At 38.5% G+C, this 13,101-nt stretch overlaps 1 protein-coding gene across 2 annotated transcripts in view; it reads right to left on the reverse strand.

The window, feature by feature from the left end:
• The window catches only part of LOC111562694 (inactive N-acetylated-alpha-linked acidic dipeptidase-like protein 2), a 520,178-nt gene extending 513,854 nt beyond the window's left edge, over positions 1–6,324 (reverse strand). Inside the window, exons 1-2 of one of the 2 annotated variants that reach the window (XM_055016278.1) lie at positions 6,242–6,324; positions 6,031–6,093 (exon numbers count right to left, since the gene is read on the reverse strand). In XM_055016278.1, coding sequence (XP_054872253.1) covers positions 6,031–6,093; positions 6,242–6,306 — 128 coding nt within the window. In that variant the 5' untranslated portion in view covers positions 6,307–6,324. The other variant, XM_055016281.1, reaches the window with a different exon arrangement.
• Between the last annotated feature and the right edge of the window lie 6,777 nt (positions 6,325–13,101).

Here is a 13,101-nt window from a genome sequence, read left to right on the forward strand (position 1 = left end):
TCCTGGCCTTTACAGGTGAGTAGTAAGACTACGAGTGTAGTTGAGAGAAGCGCTACATATTCTGTAATTTACAGTTGTTGCATTTACAATCAGATTGTTGCTTCGGCAAAAAATAAAAAATACAAAGCTAGCTAGGTAGCTCTCCTGTTATATGACTATTTCTGCTACAAGCTTCATGCATGGTACACCTGGACACTTTATTTGAAACCATTAAGGATACGCACTAGTGTCCTCCTGCTGTGAGAACCAAATGACTCTCCCAAATTACTGACATTGCTCTTCTAGACTTCCCAAATGTAGGATCAAAATCTAAAACTCATTTTGCTGGGGTTGCATTGCAACCTGTAAAACATATTAACCGTTTTACAGCTGCTCCTTTTCTTTTTTTGAAGCATGTAGACAAAATCCTTTTTTTTTTTCCTTTGGGCAGCTGCAGAAGTTGTTCTAACCGTTAAGCTACAACACTAAAATTACTGCACAGCCCACAACTCCTTGAGGGGTCACTTCTGGTGGATTAGATGCTGTTCAGCAGGAGAGGGTGCATAACACACACACAAGAGGGGGACATGAGAGGTAGTAGCACAAACACAGCTAACAAGAAACCTATCAAAGATTAGATTTACTGAATTTTGCTTTTGTTTTCTAAAAAAAATCAGCACATTTCAAATATGCAGATTTCCTTTCACTGTTCAAACTGGCCTTGTTCATAAACCCAAACTGGCCGTGGGAATAAGTGTGAATAGATTTTTTTTTAAAAACAATCTATACTCTTTTATTTTGTAGCACAGGCCAGTTGAAATCTGACAAGAAATCAGTTGTGGAGACACGGTGGATGTCTTTCGAACACATTAGCAATCACGACTGCCAGCTGCAGTGATACGAAGCATAAAGCAGAGGAGAGAGCAGGGTAGGTTCAGTCATAACATGCCCTCTGGGAGCAGACACACAAGATCATGTAGCACTTTGTCAAACAAGCCTATAATTAGATCATTCCAGATGTGGAATATAAATGGAAATTTCTCTTTAGCCTGTTTGTAGTTGCTACCATGCTGTCAGAGATAGGTTCCTCAATCAATTTAGGGCCCGTCAATGTAGCATTTCTAAAATTGTGCTGTTTCTTCCATTTAGTTCTATACAACCGATTGCTGAGTGGCTTTATTTGCATGCAGAAAATAGCAACAAATTCTGACATTACAGAAAACAAGTGATCCTTCTTTTGGGAATTATATCATTTTCAGTCTCCAGACCATGTAAATGTTTAACCTTATATGTATTCTGTCTGCAACATAGGTTGAAGTATACTTTAAAGTCAGATAACAGGCCATGATTGCTTGTGTGTGTGTAGCCTAAGTGGTGCACTGGAGCAAGTAATAGGAGACAGTGATTGGAGAAATGGATGACTCCTCAAAAGTCACCTTGAGTGAATAGAACTCATCATTCACATTCCAAACACACACACACACACACACACACACACACACACACACACACACACACACGCAGCAGAGTGCAACTGACCAAAGTCTTTGTAAACGCTAAGGACACAGAGCAGAGCATGTTGACATTCACCAGCCATGTCTTCTAACAAACCTGCCATCCTCGTCACCAAAGATGACAGCGGGGATGGTGACGTAGGCTACTGTACGGCACTGCAGCACTGTATGCTGCAACTTCAGTGACATGTTTAATGTGATTCATTGGGGATCCTCACATGTCCAGGCCATTTACAGTTTGAGCTGCTGTCAAAAAGGGTGTGATCTCTTTTAAGATTTCATGAGAAAATATAGCCTGATGTACTGGAAATGTACTCACATGGTGACACAATGTGATATCAATTTGAGATTCATAGTTTAAGTGCTGTGTGTGTGTGTGTCTATATATATATATATATATATATATATATATATATATATATATATATATATATATATATATATATATATATATATATCAGAGTTGCTGTAGATTAATTTTGATTAATCACAATTAAATATCCTTCATTTTTAATCTATATTAATTGCATTTCACTTGGCGTGAGCAAACAGATTCAAGAAAGAAGAGAATATATATGCACTTAACACGTTTATTAAACACCTGCACTTCAGTGAAAAGAAAACTCCTTCCTGCAGAGTGTACATATTACTGTAAGTCGGTCAACTGTTCCGTCTTTGGTTTTATTTCTATTTAAATTTCCCACCGAGAGGGTCAACGTTGTGGCTATAGTCTCCTTTTTGTCTAACTCCCAAACATGAACACAAGTCTTGTCCTGCTGTTCTGCTCTGTAGCTTGTTTAACAAGTGGCCACAGAAACCTTTGCCAGGGAATAGAGCACTGCTAGGGAACCAATAGGTCTTTTCACTCATTCATTTGGACTTGTCACAATAAGAGAGGCTCACATGGTCCTCATTTCATTACCAATAGCTCTGCTCTGTTCAAGTGTGCCTGTAAGACAGTATATCATACCGTATAGTGTATGTATATCTACAGTACAATCTTAAACTTTTCTTTAACCTCTAACAAACCATGTTTTTGGATAATTCCTCCTCCAAGGGGAAAGTTGAGGTGAAGGTATCTGCTCTGTTTTTCTATCAATCTGTCGGACCCAGACCATTTTTGTTAAAATTGACAGATAGGGCATTGGCCTTGGCGGAGGATGCACTTTCCGAGTGCCCTTCTAGGTTGAGCTACAATTATGCCTCTGCAGCAGCGACAGCCATGACCGGAGGCATTATGTTTTTGGGTTGCCAGCTTGTACAATTCTCACAAACACGACATTTCAGGAACGCCTTGAGAAGATTTCCTCAGATTTGGCACAAACTTCCACTTGGGCTCAAGGTGAAGTGACTTGAAATTAGCAATCAAAGGTTAAAAGGTCAAAGGCCAGAATTACCTCACAAAGCATATTTTTCTGGATTAATCATGTCATGAGGTAGCACAAATATCTAATAGGGTGATATGATAAACTGGAAACCAAAACTAAACTTCACTGTGACCATATAATGATCTGTGAAATGTTTTTCTCATTATTCACTATCTTATCTCAGGAACAGAAGAGGAGATTGTGAGTGTTTGATATTGACTTGATGACTCTAATATTAGGTGTCCACTTTGAAATTAAAGTAATTATATAGATGTTTTTTCTTGTCAGGTTGAAGATGTATGTGATGCAACCAAGTTTTAGAATTTGCATCTGCTTTACAGCAACATCCATATTTGAAGCATTTTCGACTGTCATGGCTGGAACTTTGTGTTCCATCAGAATTAGCTTTATTGACAAACTTGTGGACATATACAAGGAATTTGATTCTGATTTTGTTTCTCGTAATGAACGCACACACTTTAGAGTCTTTACAACACATATTATATGAGTCTGGACCGGCACCGAAACTGTGACTTCATTGACTTGTGGAGATATTCAAAGATATTAATCCATGAGATAGTGTATGTCTCCTCTGCCAGGGGCGATGAGTTCAAACTACATTCCCGCTGAGCTCAATTATAAACCCATGCTTTCCCAGTTCATCATCTCAAGGTCAATTTTTTTGTCTTGGTCTGGAATGAATGTATGCGAATACAGTGAGCCCTCAATCCCTAAATGTGTTGAAGCCTCACGTTGGTAACCCAAATCTGAACATTGGCCATAAGCCTATGTAACCCCAGCCTCAGCAAAAACTCAAGTGCCTTCAAGGCTGGGATTTAACCCCTCACTGCTCTGGTAGAGCTATTCAATAGGCACTAGTAAAAGAATAGGTTTTTGTGGGCAAGTTTGAGCCCCTCTGGAAAACCTCTCACAGGCTGTTGCTGTAATACACCTGGTGTATTTGTCTCGCTGGTTAGAAAACTAAACTATAACCACATACATTTTTGTCACTTTTTGCATACAAGCAGATCCAAAGCAAAAACCAACCACACCAAATCAAAAATATCTTCCTCACTGAATGTGAATGACCTCCATAAGATCACTTTGAGACCATAATAATCTTAGCAGTCACTAGCGTTTAAGTTTTGCCATTTCAAAAATACAGCGACAGACACCGAGATTCTGTTTCTGTTCAGGACCAGACTTTACTTTTTGTTATTTATGCTCATTGCTTAGTGGGGTCTACTACCGATAGTACAACAAGTGTCTCACTCAGACACACACACATGTACACACATACACACTTAGTTTAAGAAACCTGCTGGCTGCGGTCCACTGATTCCTCGGTGAGCGACATGCATCATTAACAGCTTTTAAATGCAGAGGCGTCCTGCCTTCAGGATCTTATAACAGGCTGTCCGTCTCCCCCTCCTTACAACATCCCACTCACTACACACACTCTTTAAAGTGTTACTAAAGCGGCTTAACAGCCCATTCCAAAAAGCCTGCATGGGGTATTTGTACCCCATAAAAAAAGAAAAAAGAAGGGAAAAAAAAAACGCAACAAGCTACAAATGGTACTTCACTGAGTGCCCTTATGGAGTATACACCAGTTGCTGTACTGAGATGGTTAAGGGCAGCAGCAGGTGAGTAAAACTGTTTTTATCTACAGCACACTTGTTTTCCAATAACTGTTCAAAGGGGTGTGAGAACTGTTAGAACGGGGTAAAAGCACAGAGCCTGAAAGCGTACATGAATACTTTCAAGTGTTTAGGATATGACTATGTCGGTATGTGATGTGAAATCTGATGCAGCTGCAGTGTCCAGGTCTATCGTTTGAGGTGGTTGTATTTGCAGGTTGATGGAAAGCAAGCTTTAATGAAAACTGGGTTTCTTGCCTTTTTTTCCCCCTTAGCATCAAAACAAGCATTTGGTTGGTTCGACAGGGCTGATGTGCTGCACGCTGATACATACTTGGAACATCACACACTAACGTACAAGCTGCCTGATATGTAACAATAGAGTTTTAAAAAAGAGCCAGTGTTTGATATTACTGTGGTGCAGGTGCATTTAGTAGCATAATGTTGAGAACATGCGGTTGAGACTGAAGGCTGCAGCAGGCATTATGATATATATACATATATACATATATATACATATATACAGTTGTGCCTTACTTGCATGTGTCTAAAATTTGCTGTTAGTGTTACTGAAGGTGATAAGTGAAAGCATTGTGACTGCACTGGAATATGGTCCACGAGATTAAACATGCAGTAAAAGCGATGAGAAAACTGTTAGGTAGGTACAAACCGATAAAACATGCAAATACTGTGAGACACAATCTAAAATGGCTTCGCAATCTCAGCAATGGATTACAGAGTAGAATTAGTGGCTGCGCTAAAAATAAAATGACCATTTTTAGCAGTTTGAAAGACCTACATTATGTAAACATTGTGCATTATGTGCAAATTCAAAATCCTGTAGTATTTTAGCACGGAATTTATTGGTAAAGAAAGGACACAGTTTAGTTTAACGGAGTATTTTGCGATTTTTCGTGTTATTCTGCGAAACATTTGTCATCTCACGAATCAATACTAAATGCAAAAGCTCCAATTTTGTTAATGCTTTCTCAGTGATAACGACAGTAAAGCATGGTATTGTCAGTGTGGGCACATAAAAGGAGAAATTGTGCAGCGGAGGATTAAAATCTTACAATTACAAAATAAAAAGCCACCATCACACGCTGCGAATAAAATGCAGAAATATCCAAAGATTTCCGTTCCGAAACGTTGACGGGCAAAGCGACATATCGTCACAAAATCACGGGTAAAATCGCCTCAGCAAACATACGTGATAAAAAAGGTGCAGTGTGTCTTTAATTCCTTGCCTTTGAGGTGGCGGCAGCAATAGCGAGGGCATCCCAGGCAAACCACAAAGCCAAGGGTTAAAGACGATACCATGCTGACTCTCCCTAAACGACATGCCACGCCATTTTACTAGCTCTTTATTTCCCCGTCATAGCAAACCAGCTCCAACTTCCTGCTCGCTCGCATGCCATTCAAGGACAAGGATGAGAAGCAGAGCAGGGGAAGGGGGGGAAAAAAAAAACAAAAACAGGAGGAATCAGTGTTTCAGGAACATTAAGGGAAGGTCATTGTCTGTGAGCTTACCCTGGGAGAGAAGCAGAGGGCCTGAACCTGCCAGAACCTATCCACGGCGACCGGGAGCTGGACCTGCAAGAGACCAGAACAACAAAGACAGTTTGTGACAAAGCTGAGGCGCCGCAGTCCGAGAGGAGTGAAATCAAATGTGACATTTTTCATTTATTTGTAAATGCCTCCTTGGCGGCACACTCACTCGAAACGACAGTTGGGCTCTTACCAAGTTAAGGGGAGCTGATGGTAGAATAGAGGGATCCTGACAGAGGTTGTAATGAGATGCCGCATTAGGGCCGCTCTCTCATCCACTCTCCCCTCTCTCGCCCAGGAGCACGCCCTTCACTTCCAATCTACCACCCCAACCATGTGGAAACGGTTAACCCTGTGAAAAACTACACTAACCCTCTTTGGTGCTCTGATAAAACATTCTTTGTGGGTTTATTTTGTCAGAGATGCCTTTGATGCTACAAATGCCTTTGTCAAAAGGATTTCGGAGCATTTAGAGCCTTGGGAAGGTTTGAAAATGATTCACAATGTGCATCACCTGCCCCAAAAATACGAGGAGAAGAACCGTCTGCCGTTGTAAAGTCCTGAGATCTACTGACGGAAAGTTATTCTGCACATTTACTAAAGTACTATGCTTAAGTACAAATCGCATGTACTTTTACCTGTCGTGAGTATTTATATTTTCTGCTTCTTATCCTACAGTTATTTTTTATGCCTTAAAAAAGACATCACTTGCCAAGCTAACAAAATACAGTGAAGTATTAAAGTTTAAACTGCAGTTTCCCAACTTCTTTTCAACTCAGCAGTTTCAAAGATTCGCCCTCTGAAATGTTCAAACTCAACATGTTCTCACAAAAAAGACAAAAGAATTGTTCAAAAACTCAACACAGGTTTGTTTAGCAAAAGTCATTTATCTTTTAGAATGATGACCAACTTTTAGGTCAAAGTCCACCACACTAAATTGTATTTCAAAGTTCTATACTGTTGAAAATTTTAGCCAGTTTCCACTTTAAAACTGAGTAACCAATATTTTTTGAACTAAAAAATTTACATAATCCCTTATGGCCTCCCTGGGGTTTGCTTTCACATGAGCTTGGAATGTGTGCCCACAGATCAGAGATGTGGAAATTGTAATATTGGGGAACATTTAGACAGAGTGAAAACATATGAACAAGGACTTGGCTGGTTACCATTTCTCAGGTTGCCTACTGTGTTTTAGTGCAACCTGCATCTTTTTACTCCTCTCCTTGTCTCTGTGATCACATGTAATGTATTTTAACACTGCTTTGTTTCTACTAAAGTTATTTTTCACTTCCATATTTTTCTGTTGTGGCTGTCAGACAACAGAATGAGTATGAAATAGTGATTAAAATGCAGCCCTGTAATGCTACATGCTAACCAACTGTCACTTTACAAATATTCCAAGGCTATAACAGCCTGTTGAGAGCAGGGCTAAAACTAAAAAGGCATGGTAGAATTAACTATCTTTGCAATATTGTGAGCTTAAGCTCAAAAGACATATTCTGGGACACGTGGAACTTATATGAACTTGCTAAATATATATATAATATTGGACCTTTAAAGTAGATGATAACAGATCCAATACTAGCTAAACGGTGAATCAGTGTAAACAGTCTAATGAAATAATATATTTCATAACTGATAATATTCTGTACTATTACTAAAGAGTAACAAGTATTTTGCTTGTAATGGTATTTTAACATTTCAATGTTAATGCTTAAGTAAGTGATCTTAGTACTTCTATCACTGCCTAATTAAATGATACATAATGTATAAATTATATAACATTTGACAAAATGGAAATACAAAATCCATTATCATTTAAAATGATTCAACAACCATTAAAAGTAATGATTGAGTCATAATTTTCTGTCCACAAACTGGGTCAAGCTGGAACGAGGTCTCAGCAGAGGAGCTTGCAAGGAAAATGAACTATTACCCTCTACAAGTATGTGTAGTGCCCTCTAAACTGTCCTCGCAGATTGAGAGAGTGTGCTATATAGTGGACAGCATGTGAGCAATGAGTTATGTACTTCATTAAGCTCAAGTAATTTCCCTCCCAGATATCACGTCGCCTTCAAGCCTCTCAGTAATCCATCCCAGCAGCCATCAGCTAAATTTAGCTCTCCAGAGCATAATGCCACACCTCGTCATAACAATGTAGGTAAAAGTGTCTGGCTGAGGCCAAGTGCTACAAGGTGTCATTAAAATAGAAAGAAAGATTCTTGTCTATATTTAAGTAGCTCTTAGTGCTGCGGATAAAATCTGTAGGTTTTCAGTGGCAGCTAATTCATCATCCTTACTTATTTAACTTATTCCTTAATAATTCGACTACAGTAATTAGATTCATCATCAGTATGAGTCCAAGTCTCAGCAGGATTATCCACACTGAAAGATATTGCATTTAAATTTAAATTATATTACGCCGCCACTGGACTGTAAAAAGTACAGTTAACACAATTTAATTTGGAGTGTCATTATAATGTTTGGTTGTGATACTTAATGTTACTTAAAAGTCCTCTATTATGCCCCTTAACAGCAAGTAAATGAGAGTTTCAGATGTCCATAGAATCTTTTCTCAGCTAAAAGTACTGCAAAGATAGTTGCTTTTACCAGGACCCTATAACTCTTGAGTGCAGCCTTCTTCTCAGCAGGCTGCCATAGTGTTTGTAACTTTAAGTGCAGATGAGATGCTGCTGTCTACACTCCCTTCAGGAAGAAGACTCTCTCTGCACGTCATCGACAGCATGGCTCAAAGGGGGTTATAGATGCATTACAGATTACAGACCGGAAAGATTGTGACGGATCAGGACTTTTTCACTTCTGTTTCTCTCTCAGCAATCATTTTCGCATAAAAATATCACCAAATACACAGCACAGTCATTTAGAATGTCTGCATGGTGAGACCGACAAATAAAAATTCACTTTGGCAGTGGACAGCGGCAGCTTGTTTTTGGCTTTGAAGTGACAGCTTGTTAATTGGCATCTTAATGGGCTGCATTTTAGTCACTATTTCATACTTGTTCCATTGTCTGACAAGAAAAACTGAAATCTGTAAACGAGAATTTAGGATTATTACAGTCTATGTGAGCAGAGAGAGTAGGAGAGAAGGAAAAAGACAAAAAGGGCTGAGTTTAGCCAACATCACAGTAACCCTCTCGGTCCTTCTTTATGTTTCAAATGTAACAGTTTCCACCATCACTGAATGTCCCTCAGCATTACAGTGTCCACAGACTTCTGCTCGTGGGCACTTGATCAAACCTAAGAGCAACATTAGCCACACAACTTATTTACAAAAAAATTTTTCTATTCTCGGAGGAAAAAAAATTTCCGCCCCGTGTCTGTCTGTCTGTCTGTCTGTCTGTCTGTCTGTCTGTCTGTCTGTCTGTCTGTCTGTCTGTCTGTCTGTCTGTCTGTCTGTCTGTCTGTCTGTCTGTCTGTCTGTCTGTCTGTCTGTCTGTCTGTCTGTCTGTCTGTCTGTCTGTCTATCTATCTATATATATATATATATATATATATATATATATATATATATATATATATATATATATATATATATATATATATACTGTTTTTACATTAAAATGTGAATATGCAGGGCTGTGTTAGTTTTGTTTGACTCCATTTTGTTGTTTTTCACAGTAAAGCTCAGGGGTGTCAAACTCATTTTAGTGCAGGGGCCACATAAAGCTTAATATGATCTCAAGTGGGCCCCAGTAAAATCACAGCATAATAACCTAAATCACCACAACTCCAACTTTTTTCCTTTGTTTTAGTTTTAAAAAGTGCATTCTGAAAATACTCACATTTAATGAATTATCTTTTTACAAAACATTATGATGACCCTGAAATTTCTTAAGAAAAACAAGTTCAATTTAAACAATATTATGCCTCAGTTGATCATTTACACATGTACATTGCAATTTACAGATCACAGTTTATCTATAAAAGGCACAAAACATTCAGTCACAGCTATCTGGAACTGAACAGTCTAGTATTTTACTTTATGATCAAAACAACTTGTCAAGATCTAGAAATTATTTAAAACTTACAGTTTTACAAATTTACAATTTACAGTTAATGTCTTCTCTGTATTTTTTACACTTTGCAAAGTGGTCCCGCGTGCAAAATGGACCATCTGGCTGGCTGGTTTTGGACCGCGGGCCGTATGTTTCACACCTCTGGTAAAAATAATCAGAGCAGATGAGCCGGAGTGGTGACGCGATCAAGTCACCGGTGTTCCACTTACATCTTAACGATGCGTTCTTGCATTCTCGGTAGTCCTTATTTGCCAAGTAACCAAGTACTGACTTGCACAACGGCCAGCGCAGTTTGTGCACCGCGAAAAACAGGCCAATGTTAAAACAATAGTTCAGCTAATTAGTTCCACGTAGGCGGACCTTTTCCTCCCAGTCGCTCCCCGTCATGCCTCCGCACCTCCCCAGGGGGGCGCGCCCCACTATTTGAGAAACACTGGGTTGCAGTAATAGGAAAATGTGCTATTCCATTTCAAACTGATGATTTGAATTGTGTCCAAAATCAATCTCTCATTCACTGCTCCCTATATAATGGACACTCTATAATTCACATAATAGCAGGCAGTAAACTGCAATTTCAGGCACTAACCATCATCATCTGGGAGTGTCAAAGCATGGTACATAAAGTCTCTTCATATTAATAGGATTTTGTTTTACATGATTTATAGTCAGATAGCAGAGGACCGTGACCTAAAACAGGATCCATATGTCAACATCTGCATCAGAACTTTCACTGTGCAAAAAGTAAATAAATAGAATAAATAAAAAACAAACAGGTGCATTTCATATGGATATGAAATGCAATAAGCAAACAATCAAAAATGTAAACATCAGTAAAATTTAATGTTTTTTGTCGTTTTTTTCTCAAACCAAAACACTAAGTAGGTGTGAACTTGTACTCCAAGGCCTGAGGTGTCCACCTAAAGCATTAAATCAACTGAATGCTTTCCCAGCTCTTCATGACTCAAAAATCCTGAGTGTTGCAAGAAATGGCTTAAAAAGGCCATCAGTTTGTAAATACATTTATAAGAGAGTCGCTGTCTGTAGGATGTGAGTAGGATATCTTAGGATATCTTTCCTCTAAAATTCAGCTCTGTGCTCAGTTAAGTGCTTCTTGTCTTGTCGTATGTTAAAACAAAGGCAAATTGCAAAATCAATATGAGAAAAAGCTGTAAAGGTCACCAATAAGAAAGGAACAGATAATAACATTGACTTCACTCATCTAAAAGTTGACACTAACTTTCACTCAGTGTCATGTACGTGCTCTAAATCTTCCAATATGTCCTACTTATGACTTGTATTAAAAAGGGAGGACATATGAACGCCTGAACTTGAAGCCATAAATTGTTCGCTCAAACCAACTGGCCTCAATATGGGGATGGTAAAAGTGTCAGAACCACTAGCTGACTGTAAAATGTACATTACACCCCTGTAAAGTGGCTGTCCATCAAAATCTGAGCACTTCCAGGCAACATGCCAATTAGGACATTAACATTATCTGCCACTGAAATTATACCTATGTCAACATCCAAAAGAAGCATTTATAAAAACCTGGCCGGTGTGGTCAGAACCGGGCAGTTCCATTTGATCGCTATGCAAGATGTGTAGAACCCTGCAAATTACTGAAGCCTCCCCCTTGTGTTAAAGTGGGTGTCAATGTTTACAACTTAGATAGCATGAAGCAAAGCTATCCAAATGTGTGTGCATGGAATTAAACTGTTTTTAGAAGCAACCTGGGTGTGAATCAGTCCACACAACATATGGATGTGTTGGCACTCCCCATATGTGTACATAATTTTAAAGGAGACAACGGTTATCTTGCCTCTCAGTCAGGGTTTAATTACAACTCTGGACAAATGCAAAACAGAGAGCAATGGATTGACACTGAGGAGTAATTAATTAAAAAAAAAAAAAAAAAGTTGATTAGTTGGGCATACTGGGCAGCCATTCCATTGTAAAAGCTCCACCATATGCTGTATAAGCAGGGTCCCAGACTAACTTTTTACACTGGTTTCACCGGGTTGCCTTTTCATTTTGGTGAACTTAAAAAATTTCACTGTGCCTTCTTGGTGTTCAATAATACCTTTTCAGTGTTACCATTTCTTGTCATTGCCCATACCCATTAGTCATTTCTTAACATATTGTACAAATGATTGTAAACAGAATGAAAGTGCAGACAAATGCTTTTCTCATTTAAACTGTTCTTTGTCATAAGGATGATTTTAGGCTTTGTAAACAGTAGTTCTTTTTTGGCTATATATATATATACATACATACATATATATGCTTCGACTGGAGTCTTTGTAATAAATGCAATGAATAATGCTGGTCGTTTTGTCATATCTTCATGTTTCCAAACAGGTTGAGGAGTCCCCACTCAGTTACTGCAGTACATCAGCTCGAATATGACCAAAAATCAGTTTGAAAGAGAAAAATTTGTCATTCTAATGTCACATTTACCTCAGTTGAAATAGGATGATTTTATCTACCTGGTTAGTGTCGGGTTGACCAATGAAAATGTTAAATCACACTTAACAGATTTGGTTGCACTGAAGCCGGGATGAATGTTTAAAAAAAGACCTTTGGAAGTCAGTTTGAGTGGACCGAACATAGTGAATGCACTAATATTAGTATTGTTATCTGTAATCTGAAGGCGCTGTGTTTTAGTTTGTCAGTCAAGGACATGCTGCATCATCAGCCAATACATACAGACTGATCCACATCCAGCTTCATCCACTATTACACAGACCCACTACAGCAGCAGCTATAGCCTTTGAGATTATCTTTACATTTTATGCACAAAGACACTTGTATAATATTGTAATAACAGAATTAATTAACTGGCAGCAGAGTCAAAGTCTAGTGGTACATTGTCTTGGTACATTTTCTTATTTTCAATATTCAATGTTAAAAACTTCTTCTCTATGTTACTGTTTATATGAAGATATCTTATTCATCTACCTTTTCTCAGATCAACAGATGGAACAATCCATTTTAAATGAGGGATGATTACAGTGGT

The sequence above is a fragment of the Amphiprion ocellaris genome, chromosome 2 (genome assembly GCF_022539595.1).
Source record: "Amphiprion ocellaris isolate individual 3 ecotype Okinawa chromosome 2, ASM2253959v1, whole genome shotgun sequence".
Lineage (NCBI taxonomy): Eukaryota > Metazoa > Chordata > Actinopteri > Pomacentridae > Amphiprion > Amphiprion ocellaris.